The sequence below is a fragment of the Acartia tonsa genome, chromosome 14 (assembly GCF_053477335.1).
Source record: "Acartia tonsa isolate MP-2025a chromosome 14, ASM5347733v1, whole genome shotgun sequence".
In the NCBI taxonomy this organism is placed as follows: domain Eukaryota; kingdom Metazoa; phylum Arthropoda; class Copepoda; order Calanoida; family Acartiidae; genus Acartia; species Acartia tonsa.
The window spans coordinates 8,225,983-8,249,986 of record NC_137273.1 but is presented as its reverse complement, the minus strand read 5'-3'; the positions used below and the strand labels follow the sequence as shown (position 1 = coordinate 8,249,986).

Genomic DNA, 24,004 nt, shown 5'->3' with positions numbered 1-24,004 from the left:
AATTTGGTTATTGGTTATCTCATTTGTATTTTCTCTTTCTTTCTCTGTCTCTCCTCCTCCTTCTCTATCTTTCTTTCTCTGTTTCTTTCTGGTCTATTGTTTTGCTGCTTATTTTACAGATTGGCTACTATTTGATATAATTGTCTTTTTTTCAACAAAATCAAGGATAACAAAGTATTATAGCAATTATCTGTAGAAACGTGACAATTTTGATTGACTTGCAGGAGCATAGCCTGCTTTATATGAATTAACTGTTGACCAACAGCTGATTTTGTTTAATTATTATGTTGACATTAGTTTGTAAGATTGTCAACATGGTATGATTCTCGAACATTATTACTTATGGTCATGTAGAAAAGTCAATAATCTCTAATAAATAATATGTTGATATCAGTAAAGACACTAGCCATCATCTGAATTTATTAAAGACAAGATTAATTTACAACTAATGAACATTTAACTTTATTCAGACATTTAAGTAACAACATTTTTCTTCCGCAATTATTGAAGTTCTTTACTAAAGATTTTATATTTTCTGATTTTTCAAGTTTAGCTTTTATGGATGTTGTCATCCTTGTAATGCTTATGAAACAAGGCTAAAAGTTATTTTCAAACTAATAAACAATTATAGTTAGTGAGGAAAGCTAAAGAAAAAATAACTTTTTGTAGCAAAGCTAAATCAAAATTGACTCTGTATGTAATGTTAGTTTCTTTAAATTATGACGCTTTGAAGGAAAAATATTTTTTCTATAATTTAGCATCTTGTCTTATCTTCTCTGGTTTGTGTTTATTTATAATAAATTCATCTGTCTATTATATAGTTTTTAAAATATTTCCTTTTTTATTGGACATGATTGTGCTTGTTTTTTGCTTTTTTAGAAATCATTACATTTATTCTGTCTTTTTAATTTGTCTAAAATAAGCCCCATCCCTTAATGAGACTTTTAGAGGCCAAAACAATCACACGTTTATAGATTATAGTAGAGGAGCTTAGATGCACAAATAAATAACATTACTCCTTACTTTTCCTTAATTAATGAATGTACAATGCACAATGAAAGGATAAAACAAGAATAATTGATTTCATGATTTTTGGATAATTTTTTATCTTTTTATTTAAGTATGTTGATATGTTTGTTGATACAAAAAAGTTTCTTCCTTCTTACAGTATTATCCAATGATAAGGTTTCATTTCAAATTTTTAAATTCTTTATTATAAATATCATTATGAACCTGTTATTACCTCACACTTTATTCTGATAACACACTTTCAGTTATGGGCGAATGTGCTTAAAAAAGGGAACTATAGGATTGGTTTAAAGGGCGAATATTGTGTTGGAATGATTTTCTTGTATTCCCTGGCAAGTTCGAACCCATTAATTCCCTTTTCCTTACACCAGAGAATGAGTGTGTTACGCGGCATTCCTAACTATCTCCGCGCGTCGCTTGTAAACAAACAAGAAGCCGCGCATTTTTCCTTTGATGATTCCCATGTGAAGAGCTACGTGAATGAAAATAATGTATTGGTTGAATATACATGCGCTCTAATCCGTGGAAGATCTCAAATAAGCCTTCCTGCTTAGTTTGACATCATATGTGGTAAGAATTTATCTTTAATTCTTAATAATAAGTGTAGTATGGTATATTTTTACGAAGAAATTTAAAACATTAATTTTTCAACAAATAGACCATTTAATTGCTAACTTTTGACATACGAATATTTTCCTTAATTTTATTGATCATTTGAATCTAAAATTATCAATTTCTGATGCTATTTAATATGTTTCGTGCCAATTTAAAGTTTTTTAGAAATTTTATATTTTTAGTTAAATTGAAATCACGCAACCTCGATCTTACAAAAATAATAAACCATTAATATTATGTAATTAATTTTTATATTTTTGTTTTAGACTCACTGTTTTCATGGTAATAAATACACATTTGTAAACTTCGCTATGTTGGTCATTCGGAGGGCTTGGAGATAAGATTTCGAGAACGGCAAGGCATGCGTTCCGAAACAATGAAAACAAGACAGAACAGATGCGGCTAAGAAAATATCTGTGAAGTTTTGTGAATGTGTTGGTTGTGATACCTTACCACGCATTATTATAATCATAATCAGTACAGTTAATTTTTGTGACAATCATGGGTCCTAAAAAGAATAAAGGCGCTCAACTGGGATTGCGGCTGCGCCCAGCCGTCGAGGCCCTAACCAGTGAACTAAATAAAGTGATGAAGTTGGTCAGTGAATCTTCAGAGCTTGATGTTAGACATTTCACTAAGGAGTCAATCCTTGTCCATGACAAGTTCGAGACATTCGATAGCATCATGGTCGGTTTTAGCAAGCTTGGTGTGAGAATCCAAGAGCTTGAGGAGTTTAGTGACATTTATTCTAATATAATTACTGTGCAAAAGGATTATAACGCTCTGAAAGATGCTCTAGATGCTATGGAAGAGCTTTGTGACATTCAAAGTGTTGTTGATTTAGTTGGTGATAATTTGCCTGACCATAAGGCTGAACTATATGATCGATGCTTAAAGATTGTGAAAGTTATTAAAGGGTCATACTTTCCCTTACCAGAACCAATTATAAACACTTTGTCTGCTTTGATGAAACGGCTGGCTGAGGTTAAGCTTGAACCTGTGAAGCCGCCTACAACGACGGCGGGTGCTTCGACAGCATCGCCATTTGTGTCGCCATTTGGCACACCACAGTTCGGCACCGGTTCTATATTCACGCCAGGATATATGAATCGTGTCGACGAACGCCTTCTTCCAAGCTTTGACGGCTCAGAGTCAGCCTACGTAAGTTTCAAGGACAATTTTAAAAAGCTAACCGTAGGACAGGACCCGTCATATTTACAGTTATTGTTGAGCAGTGAAAAGGTTTGCAAAAATAAAGAGTTGAGACTTCAGTTAATTCAGATTCAATCGCATGAATCTCAATGGGCTTACCTCGACGCACGTTTTAAGTCCAAAACACGTCAGATGCTCTGCCTTTTCAACCAATGGGAGAAGAAGCCTAAACCGTCGGACTCCAACCAGATTGTGACAGTCTTAGCAGAGTTTGGTGGTGCAGTTAGCCAGCTCGAGCAGCTGACTAAAGACGATGATGATGAGGAAGTCACCACAAGCCAGTGGTTGACCTTGATCCTTCTGGAGATGTTATCCAAGAAGTTGCCACGTGATTTTCAAGACAAGCTCAACCTGGCGTTGGGCTCGATGGATACCCCAAATATTCCTAAGCTGTTGAAGATTATAGAGGAACAGCGTGGCGCCATTTTGATGAGGTGTTCAATCGATGTAGACACCCCCTCCAAGAAGAAAGGTAATCCTGCGGCCGCAGCTACAGCCGTTGGTAAACCTGGGTCTCCAGCTAAGACCAAGAAGAAACAGCCTTGCCCGTCGGAAGGTTGTAACTCTGATCACCTGTTGTTTAAGTGCTCCAAGTTTAGGGATATGTCTGTTCCTGAACGCAAAGTCTTCATCAAGAAGATAGGCGCCTGTTTGCTCTGCTTACAAAAAGGGCATCGGGTGGCCGATTGTCCCAGAGCCGATAAACTTGGCAGCTGTACCATAGACAGTTGCAACCAGCCTCATAATTCATTGTTACACGAATCTGTTGCTGGTGGACAAGTTGCGGCAGTGTATGAATCACAATTGTTTAGCAAGAACAATTTTATGCTGATGTTGCAGCAGCTCACGGCATTGGCGGCTGACAAACGTCAAGTCACCGTCAGTGCCATGTGGGACTCTGGAGCAAATTTGACGTTGATTTCTAGAAGTATTGCCAAGAAGTTAGAGTTGCCATCAACTGGTCGCACAGCTACTATTTCTCTGGCAGATGGAAAGAGCCAAGCATGTCCTACAGTCAAGATTTGTTTGGTTGACCGCAACCGGAATTCACATATTCTGGAGGCGGCGGTAGTGCCCAGCATTGGTACTGAAGAAGGGTTGCGTTCTATTGATCCTACAGCCGCCGCCGACATTTTCAACATGAAGCCTGATAATTTTTCTATGGTCGACGGTAAGATTGATATTCTTATCGGCCATTTAACACCAGCTATGTTCCCGTGTGCAGATAAAATGGTTGGTGATTCTAGACTGTACAGAAGCTTATTTGGTACAGGCTATTTAGTTGTGTCTGCAGATGGCAGGACTGTTGCTAATCCTGTCGCCTGTAAAGCTGTGAAGTTGGAGGTCAGCAAGATGGAGTTCCTGAGTACTGAAAGTTTGGGGATACAGCCACCATCAATGTGCAGCGGTTGTAAGAACTGCCGTCATTGCGCCGCCATAGCCGCCGGGCAGTCCGCCTTGGACGTGCGTAAGCGGCAGCTGATTGAAGAAGGTCTGACATTAGATCTTGAGAACCATATTTGGACGGCCTCATATCCTTACAAGCAGCCGCCAAGTGTGTTGTTTGATAATTCTGAGCAGGCGTACAAAATCTGCTTACGTGACCGGCAGAGGATGGTCAAAAAAGGTGAATACGACACCTTCTGCCAGGTGTTCCAAGAAGCTGTGTCTCGTGGAGTGTATCAGAAAGCTTCGCCAGAAGACTTAGCTTATACTAAGCCCGTGTATTATTCGAGCCTAGTCTGCGCATATAAAGAGTCTATTTCCACGCCGTTGAGGATATGCGCCAATTCTAGCCTCTGCTGCAAGGGGCTAAGCCTCAATAGTATTATGATGGACGGCCCAGTTCCATTATATACTCTGATGCACAATCTTATCCGGTTCAGAAGTTATAAGTGTGCATTCGTGGCTGATATTCAGAAGTTCTACAATTCATTATTAGCTACCTATGAAGATTCTCAGCTGAAACGTGTTTTTTTCGCTGATACAGTTGATGGAGAGCCGGAGGTCTACCTCACCAAAACCATCAACTTTGGTGAGGCCTTGGCCGGCGATATGGCCGTGACCGCCCTCAGACTCACTGGTCGTATTTTTGGTGGACGTTCCCAGCAGGATGTTCAAGATGTTTATGGATCTGAGAAGATTAGAGGTTGTGACGTTGTAGCCCAGCAGGATGTGTGGAGAGATGTTCAGCAACCACTCAGCTCTGAATTTATTTTGTATCAAGATCCTCCATCGGTCAAATTGGAGACTTGTACTTACGTGGATGACTGTTTGAGCGGTCATAACAGTAAACCTGAAGCTGTCCAGCTGGTCCAAGAGCTGGAAGATATGATTGCACCTGGCAATTTCAAGTTTAAATCTGTTGTTTATTCTGGAGATGATGTTGACAGTGTAAAAGTTCTGGGCCTTGTTTGGGACCCTAAACAGGATAAGTTGTTCCTACCTGTCAGAGCCAACCACGGCGAGAAGATTAAGGGTAGAAAGTTACTAGAGGATCTGGACCTGGAGGACCTCTGGAGAAGTCTACCTGAGTTGATAACTAAACGTGAAGTTTGGAGAATTGTGCAACAACTGTATGACCCAATGGGTCTAGCAGCGCCATTGCTGCTTAAATCCAAGCTTTGTCTGCGCTCAGTTTGCATACATGGATGCAACTGGGATGATGTTATACCTGGAGAGTTGAGGTCGGAGCTCGTGTCCAGCCTCCAGGACCGTTCGGCACTTGGAAATGTGTCGTTCAGACGTTCGATGGTTCCTGATAAGCCGTTGGGGCTTCCAATGCTTGTTGGTTTCTGCGATGCATCTAACCAGGCCTATGCAGCCATCACCTACCTGAGATGGCCAGTCCTGGAGGATATGATGTAGTTTTGTGTTGCGCCAAGTCACGTGTCGCACCAGTGAAGATAGAGTCTATACCAAGGTTAGAAATGCTTAGTTGTCTAATTTTGGCAAGGCTTGTGGATACTGTTGTCAGAGCCCTACCTTTCAACATTTCTGGCAAAGTATTTTTTAGTGATAGCAGCTGTGCCCTGGCTCAATTATCCAGTGACAGTGTCATGCTAAATGTTTTCAACAGTCATCGTGTTTCCGAGATACAACAGTTGACTAGCCCTGAAGATTGGAGATGGGTTCCAACCCAACACAACATCGCCGACCTGGCGACGCGTGGTTTGTGTACGATTGAGGATGTACAACCTGGATCTACATATCAGGATGGTAGTGGAGTCGGTTTGAGTTATTGTGGTGTTCGTAAGTTACCATAATTAATTTTAGGCCTGATGGCCATGCCATTTTAAACTCTTGTAATTTATGCGTTATGAGATTATGATTTTGTGGACACTGTCTGCACGCATGATGCTAAGATGAGTTATTGTGTTCGATTCCCAGTGACTAGACGGGTGTGTGTTGGAATGATTTTCTTGTATTCCCTGGCAAGTTCGAACCCATTAATTCCCTTTTCCTTACACCAGAGAATGAGTGTGTTACGCGGCATTCCTAACTATCTCCGCGCGTCGCTTGTAAACAAACAAGAAGCCGCGCATTTTTCCTTTGATGATTCCCATGTGAAGAGCTACGTGAATGAAAATAATGTATTGGTTGAATATACATGCGCTCTAATCCGTGGAAGATCTCAAATAAGCCTTCCTGCTTAGTTTGACATCATATGTGGTAAGAATTTATCTTTAATTCTTAATAATAAGTGTAGTATGGTATATTTTTACGAAGAAATTTAAAACATTAATTTTTCAACAAATAGACCATTTAATTGCTAACTTTTGACATACGAATATTTTCCTTAATTTTATTGATCATTTGAATCTAAAATTATCAATTTCTGATGCTATTTAATATGTTTGTGCTAATTTAAAGTTTTTTAGAAATTTTATATTTTTAGTTAAATTGAAATCACGCAACCTCGATCTTACAAAAATAATAAACCATTAATATTATGTAATTAATTTTTATATTTTTGTTTTAGACTCACTGTTTTCATGGTAATAAATACACATTTGTAAACTTCGCTATGTTGGTCATTCGGAGGGCTTGGAGATAAGATTTCGAGAACGGCAAGGCATGCGTTCCGAAACAAATATAGTTTCAATATGATATGAGCTTATATGAAAGGTGCCATTACATACTTTTAAAATATCTATGTTAAATTTAAAAAATCAAAAAAATCCTTAAGTAGATTTTGCAATTTTTGCTTTTACTTCAACATATGTTAAATGAGAAAGTCAACAAAATCGTTTATTTTAGCCCTTTACAAGACTTTTTTTGACTATTTTTCTTAAGTTTAATTGACTATTACATTGGCATGCATCTTAATTGATAATTAAAGTGTTTATTTTTTTATATTATATACTATTTTATTGATTTTTTAAAAAGCATAAAAATAATTTGCGTCAGTTTGCGTCCGGAGTAATTATTAGGGTAAATAATACGTTTTAAAGTTTTTTTTTCTGTATAAAGATCAATGATTAATTCATGATGATATAAACAACCCTTCTGTATGCATTTCCAACACACACACACACGGCCACAAAAAAACAGGGATTTGAAATCATTCTTCCTCCAAGAAAATTTTATCGATTAATTTTTTTTACTTTTTACATTATTTGATGTTTTTTTTAACTTTTAATTAATTTACTTTATGAAGGTAGAAGGAGGGTATATTTACCCCTGATTAATTGGTTTCCACGTTATTACGACTATCATTTAACGAAAGCTTTTTAATTCAACCTTGCCACGAAGCCTTGTGTAATGCTAGGGTGTTTGAGTTCTTAGGGAACCACACTAATTCCAAATTTATTTTTCGAGATTGACGGGTTTTAAGCTATAAATAGACTTATACAATTGAATATGTCAATATTTTTAAGTTATTTATAATCTATGGAATTGCACCTTTGATATAAGCTCATATCATATCGAACCTATATTCGCCCTTTAATGGAATTTCAACTTAAAACGTTGTAGATAAATAGATGATATAGTGCACAAAATGTGACAAGTTAAAATCACAAAACAACAGAAAACAAATTAAACAGAGTAGCTTTGCTATATAAATAAATACATTAAGAAAGTATCTAATTTGATTATCTCAACCATTTTTACTTTTTAGTATCAAAACTACTCAATGAAAAAAATGAAACACATTCTATTTCAAAATAACTCATTTAATTGACTATTAGTCTATGATGCTATGGGAAATATGGAATTTGGATTGGGGGAAAATTCATTTCCAAAACTTCTATGAAAGATTGAATAAACAGGTGCTAATAAGACCAGGTTGAAAAAGTCAATAAAAGCCAAGATCAACAAATCGGAAAGATCAACAAAATTGAAAGCTTAAAAAATCGATGTTCGACATTTAATTTGATCTAAAATAGCTTTTGATTGTTACAGTGGACAATGGTCACATGCCTAACTTGACGAAAAGGGTCATCCATTACGGAAGTAAGGACAGTTGGAACGACAATGAATTTTAATTTTTTTTCTTTAAAAATAAGCAAAAAAGATTAATATCTCATTACCCTATCCCTGCCTCCCTGACTACTAACCTGCAATTTGAACTGTGTTGGAAACAAAACTTTTCAACAATACTTCCACTCCGACAACAGGAGGGCTCTTCTTTTTCAACAATTTCTGAAAATAGATAGATAGATAGATGTATAATATTAGAGGGGGTCGTTTTTGGAATTGAAATGTTCAAAAAAAACTTCTACTGTTTGTTTATTCATTATACTCTAAAACAAAAAATGAAAAAATATGATTTTCACTCATTGGTTTGTTTTTTTTTTGGGGGGGGGGATACACTCTTCTAAGGGTTTCCCCTTACGTAGCCCCTTAAACAGCGCAGGGAGTGTTAATTTTAAAAAGATGTGTGGAAATGAATTTACTTGCTTTGGATCTCAATTTTCCAGTTAAGGTACTCTTTTGTTGTCTTTTGAGTAGGTTGATTATGTAGGAGAGTGGCAATTAGGACCTGGGAGGGGGGGGGGGGGTAGTGTATTAACCCTACTTGTCCTCTGTAAAACAACCCCCCTAAACACAAACCTGGTAAAATCTGTGCACGCCACTGAATATAAAGAAACAGAATGATAGTAGTCTATTCTAAAAGCTCTATTGTTTAAAACATGAAAATAATGAGTTGAAGTTTTACACCAAATTAGATTATCTATGTTACAACTCTGGATCGAGACAAATTTTAGAAAAATAATATTTTTTTTAAGTTTATACTGTCCGTCCGTAAAGAAAGGTATACACTGTAAATAAGTTACTTTATTTGGATTTTTACTTGATGTTTTAGGCAACCAAAAAATCTTAATTTATGGAATTTTATTATTGCTCTAGATTCAATAACTTTTTTAGACCAGACACAGCATGTATGTATATGAATTTATTTAAATAAAAAGTTTGTAAGAATTCCTTTGCTGAATTAAAGGCTATTCAGTCTTTTACTTTCTTTTGTCCGTCAGTCCTTCGGTATGGGGTTTATCAATTTATATATGTTCAATGTAAATAAAATGGCTTTTTAAAAAAGATGCTGTAAGTATTGGTGCTTTAATTTCCCTTTACTTGTGACGTAAGAAAATCAGCCAAGTCAAATCAATTTGAAATTCGTCCCCATTGTTTGCACCAATACTTACAGCATCGTAGGAACAGAACTAAAACTGAGTAGATCTCTTGGAAAATCATAATAATTGTTGTACAGCCATGTTATTGTAATTAATTCTATTTTAGTTAAACTTATGACCGTTGTAGAGTGATGCCTTTCACTAGATACATTTAAAAGGGAAGGCACTTAATCCTATTGTAATTTACCTAACCTAATTTTGTAGATAGAATTATTCAGTATTGTAAAATAAAATAATCTACAATTCAGTACAACCTTATGAATTATTTGTACATCCTTTTGTCCAATTCAAGGAATTGTTTAAATTTTCTGTACTTGCTTCATAAGAATGTTGTCGTCCTTGTTTGACAAAGTTTCTAAACTAGGTCAAAAGATCTTTTGAAACATCTTCGCAATGGTTAGTTTATTTTTGTCTTTGTATTTGAGTATAAAACTAATGTTCTTTTAATTCAACATTAAAACAAACACTTAAGCTTAAAGGGTTACAGGAATAGGTAAATAAAAGTTAACTAAACCTCTAAATAGTTTTGTAACATAACTCTCTCTCTCTCTCTCTCTCTCTCTCTCTCTCTCTCTCTCTCTCTCTCTCTCTCTCTCTCTCTCTTTCTCCCTCTCTCTCTCTCACTCTGTCTGTCTTTCTCTTTCATCTCTCTATGCTTTATTATTTCGAAAATGAATAGTTACTAATGCGCTTTTGAATTGATGATAAATCTAATTTATTAGCTATTGTCCCATCTTTTTTTTTCTGCATTTAGTCAAATGGGAGAAAAACTTTAAGTGGCATTTACACGGCGACGGCAATTTGGCAACAGTCAAAATGGTATTACAGTGTTTTTCTTCTCATGGCGATTCTACCTGATTTTCAAATAGAGGAAAATTTCTTGATGAAGTACTTTAATATTTTTTGAGCTGTCAATACTTTACTTTTAATAAAAAAATAAACATACCATACTGCTTTTTTTAAGGAATGAAAATGAGAAAATAAGAATGTATGGTTTACAAAACAATGGTTGTCATTATTTAAGCCACTTGTCCCAACTTTGAATGCAAATTTAAAGAGAGAGAAAACTTTCTTTCAACTTCCTTTAGTTTAAATATTAAAAACTTCTAGACAAGTTTAGACACTTGTATGTTGGCCAATTTTAAAATTAATTTTGTCCATAAATGATTATCTCACATGTTTTTAGTGTTTTTGTCATAAATTTTTAAACAATCAATTTTTGCTGTAAAATTAGTTTTCCAAAGTAAATTATTTTTTTTCTATACCTTTAAATTTCTTGCAACCTTACGGATACTTTATTTCCTGTAATAAGTGGTGTGCACAGGGTTTTCTACAGGGTTGGGGATATGTGCGATGTACATACCTATCAAAGGGGTGTATAGTGGGTAGGGGGTGTTCCCTCTTTATTCTACCTTTCTGCAAATATTTGGTTGTTATTAATTAATTAAAAAAATAATAGTGTATTTTGAGGAGAAGTTTTATCTTTATAGAGCCTACTTTAGCTAGTTCAGGTAGCCAGGTAAGGAGGAGGAGTGTGTGGTTTAGGATACATACCTTTATAGAGTATACTTTAGCTAGTACAGGTAGCCAGGTAAGGAGGAGGAGTGTGTGGTGTAGGATACATACCTTTATAGAGTCTACTTTAGCTAGTACAGGTAACCAGGTAAGGAGGAGGAGTATGTTGGGTAGGATACATACCTTTATAGAGTCTACATTAGCTAGTACAGGTAGCCAGGTAAGGAGGAGGAGTGTGTGGTGCAGGATACATACCTTTATAGAGTCTACTTTAGCTAGTACAGGTAGCCAGGTAAGGAGGAGGAGTGTGTGGTGCAGGATACATACCTTTATAGAGTCTACTTTAGCTAGTACAGGTAGCTAGGTAAGAAGGAGGAGTGTGTGGTGTAGGATACATACCTTTATAGAGTCTACTTTAGCTAGTACAGGTAGCCAGGTAAGGAGGAGGAGTGTGTGGTGCAGGATACATACCTTTATAGAGTATACTTTAGCTAGTACAGGTAGCCAGGAAAGGAGGAGGAGTTTGTGGGGCAGGATACATACCTTTATAGAGTCTACTTTAGCTAGTACAGGTAGCCAGGTAAGGAGGAGGAGAGTGTGGGGCAGGATACTCCAGGTCATACGGTAGAACACAATGTACAAGGTACAAAAAGCTAAAATAAAAAATAGCTGTCTAAAGTGCCCTAGCAAAATATGGATAGATGTCACCGCATAGTAAAGGAAAAGAGAAAAGAAAGATGGAAAAAAAACCTCTAGAAAAGAGATGGGGTATAGGGTATTTACTCACGTCATCATTAGAATAGGTAGGCTAAACGCAGTGACTTCTATCCCCATTTTGCAAGTGAACTATGGACAGCTACAAATAAAAGCATTAATGGTGAAATTATTTCTTTTGGGGGTGGCTGGTGTAGTAAATTTTTAGCTTATTCAATTTATGGCTCTTTGAATTATAGCCTCGGAATTATAAACACAGCAGAGTTCAAACAAAAGAAGAAAAAGTAATTTGCTAGCTGATGAAAAGACTCTCTTCTTCTTGGGGCAGGTAGTTTTCTGGATTATAGACTTATACTTACACTTTTTTTCCATGCTGTTTAACTTGTTATTAGAATAAATAATCCACCTATTTTCCCAAATATTTGGTTATTTATCTAGTACTACAAGAGTATATTTTGTTTACTTATACATAAAGATTGACAATAGACGCAATAGAGTTTGATCCTGAATTCATGCAGAAAGACAACCCTATGATTGAATCTGTTTTTTAACCCCTTTGTCATATATGATACAAAGTAGAACGATGTCTCTCCGTCTGTCTAAAGCTTAAGATTTCGGTAACTGCCTAGTCGATTGAATTCTACTCTACAAACTTCGTATCGACTAATTTTGTCTTATTTAATGACAGTCAATCATACGTATTAAGTTATAAAGAAGCTGTGCTACTGAAAAATAAACAATCAACTATCCATCTACAAAAGATACTACATAATATTCTCAAAAAAAGTAAACAATATTTTGAAAGATTTTAAGGTTTTATTCCAACAGTTTAAAGCATAAAGTTTTCTGTTACTAAAGACAAGAAATTCTACTATAAAGTTAATTATTATTTAAATTTTTTCAATCAATCAAAATTATTTAGAGAATTAATTTTTTTATGTAACGTTTTTCGAAAAAAAAACAATAATTTTCTCGGGTTCCTTATCCCTTTTAAAGCTATTGTTTGCTATTCTCTTCAGTAAATAGATATTATTATATATGTTTACCTAGTAGACAAATTAGTTTAGAATATTTATATAAATGTTTTTACAGTGATGCTACTCTAAAATATAGTTAAATCCGTGCTTCTGTCAATGTTCGACACAAGCAAATCTGGGAGATGTAAATCATATATTGAAAGTTCGTATGGTACTAAAAAATATTTAAGTTGGGGAGGGGAGGGGCAAAGCAATCCTCCCCCATGTTTTTTGTGTTAAGGGAGGGGGGGGGTTCAATCTACCCCTTCTACCCCTCCCAGTTGAAATAGTGAGCATGCCCTTGATTGTAACCCGGAAATATGAGATAATGTAGCCTTTTATAGAAAAAAGAAACTAAATAAACATATATAAGAAAGGACTAGGATACAATTAAAGTAAATCTTAGTTAGGCAGCCGATCTTGTTTAGTTCTGCTTCCATAAAAGTAAGATAGAAGAATTGCTTCGGAGTATTATAGCATTTTACTAGGCTACATGTTTGACTGTTTCATACATTTAAAGTGTAAGATTATTTAAAATTTAAGCAACTTTTCATACTGATAAAGATCTTTATTTTGTAGATGCTTAAAATATATCCTCAAATGTTCTTTATAGTAAAGAAGAAAAGTAACAATTACCCTTAAAAAATAAATTTTAAAACAGAAACAGCGTAAAGTGCCTCCACAAAAATTGACGTCATACATTTAAATGACCGATGATAGGCCAGTATACTTTGTAGTTGACCAATGGTAAAATTCATACTGACCTCTCATTGGTCGTTTTATTGTATGCCGTCATTTTTTTGGTGGCATTTCAAGGATAGGGGCGTAGCCGATGGTCTTAGAAAAATAATAAAAGAAAACTTTTATCTGTTTAAAAATTTCTTTTTTGTACTGTGCAGTGTACAGGAAAATCATCGAAAATCATTAACATGAGTAAAATCATGAATCTATTTACAAACTACATAGACGATCTAAAACCTAATTTAAAAGTATTCCTCGGATAAATCAGATTTCAAAGCAAAACAAATCAAAGTGAGGATTGAAATTACATTTCTTTCACTTTTTTTGTAGAGCAAAGCTTTATATGTACTTGTATTTTTTTATTACAATAATGTATTATTTTCGAAATTGCTAAAATGTTGAATACCTTAATTGTGATCCTATGAAGAATAGGCAGAAGCATAGCATTACTACAATTATACTGTAGAAAACTTCATAGATTTAAATAATACTTTAATTCTTCAATCAACAAATATCCTTATTATTCTTCTGTCTGATTTATTAAGTTCCGCTTTTGAGGTTGTTATTATCCTTGTTATCAGGCTTAAGTAGAAGAGGAATTCTTTCTCTATCGAGTTTTTCTTACGAAATATCCATTTATTTGGGATATTCAATAACATTCTTCTATAAATAAAATAATTTGCTACAGATATTTTAAATCACAAAAAGTACCAATGTTAAGCAACCCCAAAAACCATATTTACATAACAGGCATATTTACATAAATCCTGTTGCTTTTTTTATAACCATTTGCTATATTTCTATTTTTATTAAACACGATTTTAAAGTCAACCCTACACAAATATAACAATAAGTTATTTTGAAATAAAACTTGCCGACTACTGGAACAATTTTGCTATCTTTAACAATGTATAAAAGATTATAATAGTTAAAATTTCAATAACATATATATAATATATATTGAGCATAAATGGTTCTAATTTTGTCAATTAACTTTTAAGAATCTAAAAAAATAGAGTGTCCCTTTAGTGCAAATTAAATGTAATGCAATACTCGTACTCGCATCTATGTTTATAATACACATCTACTAATGTTTACAGGGTGTCTATGTTAATAATGTATATTTACCAATGTTTACAGGGTGTCTATGTTAATAATGTATATTTACCAATGTTTACAGGGTGTCTATGTTAATAATGTATATTTACCAATGTTTACAGGGTGTCTATGTTAATAATGTACATCTACCAATGTTTACAGGGTGTCTATGTTTATAATATACATATACCAATGTTTACAGGGTGTCTATGTTTATAATATACATCTACCAATGTTTACAGGGTGTCTATGTTTATAATATACATCTACCAATGTTTACAGGGTGTCTATGTTTATAATATACATCTACCAATGTTTACAGGGTGTCTATGTTTATAATATACATATACCAATGTTTACAGGGTGTCTATGTTTATAATATACATCTACCAATGTTTACAGGGTGTCTATGTTTATAATATACATCTACCAATGTTTACAGGGTGTCTATGTTTATAATATACATCTACCAATGTTTACAGGGTGTCTATGTTTATAATATACATCTACCAATGTTTACAGGGTGTCTATGTTAATAATACACATATACCAATGTTTACAGGGTGTCTATGTTAATAATACACATATACCAATGTTTACAGGGTGTCTATGTTAATAATGTACATTTACCAATGTTTACAGGGTGTCTATATTCATAATACACATCTACCAATGTTTACAGGGTGTCTATGTTTCGAATACACATTTACCAATGTTTACAGGGTGTCTATGTTCCTAATACACATCTACCAATGTTTACAGGGTGTCCTTATTAATAATATACAACTACCAAAGTTTACAGGGTGTCTATGTTCATAATATACATCTACCAATGTTTACAGGGTGTCATACGAGGATTCTAGACTATATTCTTGGAGAAGGAATGTGGGGAGGGCTGGATAACATCCCCCCCCCCCCTCATAAATGAACGTCTAATTTTTAGGATTAGCCCATTAATGAAAATATCCCTCCCAAAGTTTACGAAAAGATTAACATAATAATAAATAATCTTTGAATAATCTCCCTTCTGGGTCAGTCCCTGGAGGTTCTGGACGAAGGTGCAAGTTGTATACACATATAGCATGTTGAATGTTGACAGGGTAAATATGTTTATAATTAATATTTACAGAGAATCAATAAATCTTAAAGAAAAGAGAAATTAACAAAAATATTTTCTAGGACACCTTGTAAGTAATGATTTTAAGATTTTACAGGACACACTGTATAAACACACTCTAGTATATACAAATTGTATACAATTGCACTTTAAATATTTGTTACAGAAATGGGGATAAAAGCTCTGAAAATAAACATTAATATTTATTTTTAGTTGTACCTCATTTTCAATGTAAAAATTAAACAACTAAATAAGAAGCTTTACAAAGTGTGTCAAAAAATCAACAATGTGACGTTATAAAAATGAGGGATGAGAGGTAGGGTGAGAAATAAAACCCCTAAAAAAGAGATAGATAATCCCTAATTATTATGACGTCACATGGCTGATTTTTGAGATACTTTGTAAAGCTTTCTATTTAAGATTTATTTATTCCTATTAAACCCTATTTTATCCCACCTCCCTGCAGTATTGAAAAGTAATATAAAATCAAAGTAAAAAAAGAGAGTTTTCTAACAAATTAATATCAAGATGATTTATCTCTTTCCTTGAATGTACAAAATTAATAGTTATGCTTTTGCTATTTGCATACAAACAAACAAAGATTCGCATTGCTTGAATCTTTATAAAAGTGCCAAATTTTGTGTACAAAATTTCATAAAAGTTTTAAAACAGGGGCGTGCAGAAGAATGGTTTTGGAGTGTGTCAACCCCCCCCCCCCCCTCTAAAACTTGTAAGGGCTGCCTTTTTTCAACCACTCATGGCATTATATCTCCCTTTTTAATTGCTATAAACGACACTGTTTAAAATAGGCAATCTAAGGAAAAACCTGTTGGCCTCTAACATTTTTTCAAATCAGCATGTACTTTGCACTGTTTTAGTACTTTTATAAATTCTTTAAATATCCGACAAATTTATCTATTTATTTAGCTAAAACATAAAAATTATGAAGCATGAATATTATACCAAATCTGGTATATATTTAACTACTTATGAAAAGAATGAATAGTAATTACTTCTTAGAAGTAAATAATATTATTTTGAAAACACTATATTTTGTCTCAATAATTGTTATTTTTGCCTAGTAAAAAGGTGGAATAAATGTTGTACATAATCTGGTTGTCTAAGTTTTATTCTAAACATATTGAATTACACATTTCCGGACCTCTGTAGAATTCCTATAAAATTTATTCAGAGATAGAAATTAAGATTGATTGATTTATGTATGTCATATCAAATTAAAGATGAGTGTACACGTACAGTACCAAGAAAAAAATACTAAGAGATAAGTAAAAATTGATTGATATAAATCCCAGGGTTCGGAAGCCGCAGCCGCAGCCTCAGCCTCAGCCACCATCAGCCGCGCGGCTTACGAGAAGCCTCAAAATCAGCCGCGCGGCTTCCTCAGCCACCCAATAAGCCTCAGCCTTAGTCGCAGCCGCGCGGCTTAAAGAAAACATAAGCCACTGTAAGCCTCAGCCGCATTCAGCCACTGTAAGCCTCAGCCACTGTAAGCCTCAGCCACAAAACTCCAATTCAGCCACATTAAGCCTCAGCCGCAATCAGCCGCGCGGCTTATAGTTGGGGAAGCCTCAGCCACACTCAGCCGCGCGGCTGTTAAAAATTTGAAACCGCAGCCGCACTCAGCCGCGCGGCTTCAAGAAAGCCTCAGCCGCAGCTGCAAAGTTATGATTATGCCGCAGCCGCAGCCGCGCGGCTTGATATTTGTAAGCCGCAGCCTCAGCCGCAGCTTAATTTTTTAAATTCAGCCGCAGCTTTGACACAGCCGCGCGGCTGAGATATTGTAAGCCCCAGCCGCAGCCGCAGGTGCTAAATTAGTACAAGCCTCAGCCGTCAATTCAGCCGCGGGGCTTAATTTTCATTTAATTTTGTCTGTCTGAAGCTTAAGATCTCAGCAACCACTGAACTGACAATGTTGTCCTTCTCAGGAATCCTTTTACTAAAGTAACAGGATGTCTGTGTGTCTGTGTATCTGTGTGTCTGTACCGAAGGATCTCGCTAACCGCTGAACCGATCGGGTTCTCCTTAACAGGGTAGCTTCTCATAGGTCCTGGGAAGGTTTATAACTATTTTTTTGGGGGTGGGACACCCCCAACCCCCCCAAAAAAATAAAAATCCCCCCCCCCCAAAAAGAAAATTTTTTTTAAATTTTTTAAACTAAAATTAAAAATGAGGGGGGAGGCACCCCCCCCCCCCAAAAAAAAAAAAAAATTCTCCCCCCCAAAAAAATTTTTTTTTTACTTTTCTTTAAAAATTTAAAATAAGAAATTGGGTTATTAAATTTGACTCTCTTTTCCTCAAGTGCCCCCTAGAGGCCTCTAGGGGCGTAGCCGCTAGTTATATATATATTGACATTGGATGGTTTTGAGCTAATTTTGGGGTGGGGGTCAGACATTTCCATCGCCCAAAAATAATTTTTTTAAATGTATTTTTTTTTAAATGTTATACTTTTAAATTTTTTTATATTCTTTTATAAAAATTTTATCTTAATTTTTTTTTTAAATTACAACATAGGAACTACCATCTCGAACAACTACAAAAAGTTTGAACCTGTAATGTAAGAGCTTCAGTGGCGCAATCAGTTAGCGCACAGTTCTTCTACACTGTTATGCCGGGGTTATAAGTTCGAATTTCACCAGGAGCAATACGTTTTTGAACGTTGATACTTATGAATATTATTGAATACTATTTATAGGGTAACTGCCCTACTGACGTTTGCCTAATTTTATTGTTTTTAAAAGATACAAATTTTTCAGAATTTACTTAATATTCACTATGAATTTGTATTATCTTAAATTTTTTTTCTTGTACAAGTGGCCTATTTAGTTTAATGGTAGAGCACTCGTCTTGTAAACTAGGGACCAAGAGTTCAAACCTCACAGGGGGCAATCAATTTTTGTGATACTCAAGTTATATAGTAGCTTCTCTATTATTTTTCCGTTTAGGTACGCAATACTTGTTCTATATAATTAAGCTTCTCCTACTTAGATATTTCTTCAATTTAAAATGTATTTAATACTTTGTGGTTGATGAGAGACACTGAAAAAGTTATGCATAAAAAAGATTTATACATATTTCATTTTTCATAGTATTTTTAAATTAATGAAAATAATTAAATTAAGATTTGGGGAGGGGGGAGGGTGTGTGTGTGTGTTTATTTTGAACACAAATTATCCTAATATGTTTTCTAACAAAAAAAATTTAAACAGCGATGTATTTTACTTTTTAAAGTTGGTTAAAAAAAGGTCTGTAAAATGCAATAAATTGTCCTGTATAATATGCAAAAAAATCTACATAATCTTTATGTACTCGATAGATTGAAATAGTTAAATGATTATCATATATCATCCGATTTTGTTTATTTTACAAAGATGCTTACTAAAATTGATTTTATTTTCGAAACTGCAATTATTATAAAAAAAATGTTTCTTTATCTTTATCATTATGTTATACAATTTCTGAATTTATAAGCAATACATGAATCGATATATTATTACTTTGATGTTGTCCATATTTTCATGTACTCTGATAAAGAAATAATCTCAGCTGGCTAAAATAACAATAACCCCCATACACCCCCTTTAATCCATCTCTCCCCTCTTATGGGATATATAAATGAACTGGCCAATAAATGAGGTCCATAATTTTATTCACAAATTTTCTTTTTTCTTATCAACCAAACTCCCCCCTATTTTCCCATAAAAAATTAATAAAAGTCACCCTTCATCCCCCCCAATTTTTTTTTCTTCTGGGATTCGAACCCGGATGATAGATGGTTCAAAGCTGTTACCGTACCAAAAAGCTATCAGAGCTCCAATATTTCAAAATGAAAATTTGTCTTATTTTTAGATCATTAAGTATTATGATGTCTGTTTGTTTGTCTGTCTGTTTGTTTGTCTGTCTATCTGTTTGTACTACAGGATCTCGCTAACTACTAAACCTATATGGTGCTCCTATTCAGGGTAGTTTCTTATAGGTACTGGGAAGGTTTACAACTATTGTGGGGGAGGGTACCATCACACTACCAGAAAAAAATTGCCTTAGAAAAAAAATTAAACATCACCCCAAAATTAAAAATGGGATTTACTCGCCCCGGCCCTCCCCACCCAATAAAAATCACCCCACCCCCCAAAATATTATTTTAATTCAGTTCTTCTTTTTCCAGTACCTATTGTTTAGTATTTTTTGTAATAACTTCATAATTACATTTGTCATTAAGATTATGTGACATAAAAAGTTTGTCATAAAAATTATACCCATGAATAATTGTAATAAAAAGCACTTTTGTAAAAACAAGGATGACAACATCCATAAAAGCGAAGCACTGAAACGGTAGGACAAACGGACATCAACACTTGTCTAGTGTCTGAACTGAATAATCAGAATATAAAAGTATCGAAAGAGTCAAATCAAAATTGTAAGTAAATTTGTTGAAAAACTGCTTGATACAGGGTAATGTTTTGGACATACTTACATTTTTAGTTCTTGATTATAGAGTTGCTTTGCTTATACTATTGTTCTTTGTTATCCCAGGAATCAATATACCAAAAATCAGATCAAACGGATAATTAGATCACATAAAAATTTGTGTTTAAAAAAGTAAAAAAATCAACATGTTTAAAATGGACATACGGACATTCTGGTAATGATTATAGAGTTGCTACGCTTTCTAAATCGTACCTAACTACTACAGGAATCATCATGCAAAGTTTGAAATCGATAGGACAATTCTAACATGCCTAAATTAACGAATAAAAGCTATCTATCTCGGACGGACGGACGTACGGACGGACGGACGGACCGACCCTAATTATAGAAAAGCTTCGCTTTTAAAAAACATTTTTCATAAGAGGTAAATTAGTAATACATTTATTGCAAGTGTACATATGATAAGCATTTTAAAGACGATTATTTTTAAGACAAATTTAACCTGCGTACCATGGCTTAACATGTAGCGCATCTGCTTGTCATCATTGAGGTAATAGGTTCGAATCTTGGCCAGACACTGCGTGAAAACTGAAGACGTTAAATGGTTCCTACTGCAGCTATGCCAGGTATGCAACATGTAAAGTTAGAGTATGAGGATTTCCTTGGCTCGTAAACAGGTGTAACTCATTACCATAGGACTTTCTGGCAGGTAGTTGGTTGCTGGATAGATGTCACTTAAATTGGAAAGAATTGGTTCCCCTTAATTATCCAAGGTTCAACAAGAAGCGCATCTGCTTGTTATCAGGGAGGTAATAGGTTCGAATCTCGGCCAGACACTGCGTTATAACTGAAGACATTAAATGGTTCCTACTGCTGCTATGGCAGGTGTGCAACATGTAAAGTTGGAGTAGGAGGATTTCCTTGGCTCATAAACAGGCGTAACTCATTACCATAAAACTTTCAGGCAGGTAGTTCAATAAAAAAAAGTTGGTTGCTGGATAGATGTTACTTAAACTAATACAGAAAAGGAAAGAATTGGTTCCCCAAGGTTCAACAAGTAGCGCATCATGTAATAGGTTCGAATCTCGTCCAGACACTGTGTTATAACTGAAGACATTAAATGGTTCCTAGGTGCTAGGTGTGCAACATGAAAAGTTCCTCGGCTCATAAACAGGCGCAAAGGAAAGATATAATTCCCCTTAGTTATCCAGGGTTGTTGGACCTTGAGTTAATGTCATAGAAACCCTCGACCGTGGCTCAACATGTAGCGCATTGGCTCGTCGTCTGGGAGTTGATAGGCTTTGTACTGCATCATAACTAAAGATGTTGAAATAAATTCCTACTGCTAAAAAACTTGTATAAAACTTTGGGTACCAGTATAAAACTTTGGGTATCAGAATAAATTTTTGTCTATTAGTATAAAACTTTGGGTACCAGTATGAAACTTTGGGTACCATTATAAAACTTTGGGTACCAGAATAAATTTTTGGCTATTAGTATAAAATTTTGGGTACCAGTATAAAACTTTGGGTACCAGTATAAAACTTTGGGTACCAATATAAAACTTGGGTACCAGTATAAAACTTTGGGTACCAATATTAAAACAAAATTTTAGGCATTAGTATAAAATTTTGGGTACCAGTATAAAACTTTGGGTACCAGTATAAAACTTTGGGTACCAGTATAAAATTTGGGTACCAGTATAAAATTTGGGTAACTGTATAAAACTTTGGGTACCAGTATAAAACTTTGGGTACCAGTATAAAATTTGGGTAACTGTATAAAACTTTGGGTACCAGTATAAATTTTTAGTACCAGTATAAAACTTTGGTAACCAGTTTAAAACTTTGGGTACCAGTATAAAACTTTGGGTACCAGTATAAAACTTTGGGTACCAGTATAAAACTTTGGGTTCTAGTATAAAACTTTGGGTACCAGTAAAAAACTTTGGGTACTAGTATAAATTTTTAGTACCAGTATAAAACTTTGGGTACCAGTTTAAAACTTTGGGTACCAGTATAAAACTTTGGGTTCTAGTATAAAACTTTTGGTACCAGTATAAAACTTTGGGTACCAGAATAAAATTTGAGTACTAGTCTAAAACTTTGGGTACCCTTATAAAACTTTGGGTACCAGACTAAAACTTTGGGTACCAGTATAAAACTTTGGGTACCAGTATAAAACTCTGGGTACTAGAATAAAACTTTGGGTACCAGAATAAAATTTGAGTACTAGTATATAATTTTGGGTACCAGTATAAAACTTTGGGTACTAGAATAAAACTTTGGGTACCAGAATAAACTTTGTGTACCAGTATAAAACTTTGGGTACCAGTATAAAATTTGGGTACTAATTCTGAATCAAACATTTGAAAAAATCCTGCTGTCCTCCCCCATCTTCCCTCCACTCCTATTCTCACAACCCCTAACCACCCTCAACTCTCCAAAAAATGTCCTAGAATGCATTTAAAAAATCCAATTTAGCCGAAGCCTCAGCTGCAAAGCTTATTTTGTAATCAGCCATAAGATCAGCCGCAAGGCTTAATATTGTATTCAGCCGCAGCCGCATTCAGCTGCGCGGCTGAATTTAATTCAGCCACAGCCTCAGCCGCACGGCTTTCAGTAAGCCGCAGCCTCAGAATCAGCCGCGAGGCTTAATTATGTTATCAGCCACTCTCAGCCTCAGCCTCACTCAGCCGCGCGGCTTAATTTTCCAATCAGCCACTGTAAGCCGCAGCCGCTATGAGCCGCGCGGCTTTCAGTAAGCCGCAGCCTCAGCCACAAATCCTTCAGCCACTGTAAGCCTCAGCCACCCTCAGCCACTGTAAGCCTCAGCCGCTCGAAGCCTCAGCCACAAAATTCCAATTCAGCCACTGTAAGCCTCAGCCACCCCAATTCTTATTAAGCCTCAGCCGCATTCAGCCGCAGCCACTCTCAGCCGCACTAAGCCTCAGCCACTCTCAGCCACTTCCATAACTATAAGCCTCAGCCACATCAGCCGCAGCCGCAGCCGCGCGGCTGATAGCGCGGCTTCCGAACCCTGATAAATCCCCAACTTTTGCCAATGGTTAGGCAAATGCCTAACCCATGCAGGGAGCCCTGACAATGCGATGCTACCAAATACTAACTGACCTCAGGTAATATACAGTAATAAACAAAAAATTTAAAACTAACCTTCCCATTTTTTCTCAAAAAGTAATTTAAAAGAATAATACAATAGACCTCGGAATAAATACTTTAAGAAATCTTTAATTTAGTCCTGGAAGAAAAAAATGTTACCTATACTTGATTCAGTTGAATTAGTAGCCACAGCGTAGCCATGATGAACTATTGATACTAAAATAGATAGATAAACAGATAAACTGATAGATAGATAAAGTTGAATTTGTAGCCATCATGAACTATTGATACTAAAATAGACAGACAGATAAATAGGAGGTATATATATGTGTATATCCTCATATAAAAGATTATATGTATAAACCGAATATCTATGTGTCTGTCTGAAGCAAAGGATCCCGCTAACTGTTTAACCGATATGGTTCTCCTTTACAGTGAATAATCTTTTAGGTCTTAGAATTGTTTTTGTTTGAGGTTACCTCCACCCTAGCAATGAAAATCGTCCACAGAAAAATAAATTAAAAGTATTGGATAGAAATTTCCTCTCCCATTAAATTTTAATGAAATTGATTGATAGAAACATTTGAAGGAAATAAAATAATTAATGATTAATGTTCACAGACATTAAAGTTTTAAGTAAGTTAGATATTAAAGATTTTTTAAAAAATAGTCTTGCAAGGAATTACGCACAATATTGCATGGTTCTAAAGGGATAAGACAATGTCCGATAAATAAATGTACATC

At 35.0% G+C, this 24,004-nt stretch overlaps 1 protein-coding gene across 1 annotated transcript in view; it reads right to left on the bottom strand.

Moving 5' to 3' along the window:
* The window catches only part of LOC145306243 (uncharacterized), a 60,993-nt gene that overhangs the window by 18,213 nt on the left and 18,776 nt on the right, over nucleotides 1-24,004 (bottom strand). The window contains exons 3-5 of the mRNA XM_080148306.1: nucleotides 23,420-23,476; nucleotides 11,553-11,662; nucleotides 8,418-8,502 (exon numbers count right to left, since the gene is read on the bottom strand). Coding sequence (XP_080004432.1) covers nucleotides 8,418-8,502; nucleotides 11,553-11,662; nucleotides 23,420-23,476 — 252 coding nt within the window. The remainder of the gene's footprint in view (nucleotides 1-8,417; nucleotides 8,503-11,552; nucleotides 11,663-23,419; nucleotides 23,477-24,004) is intronic.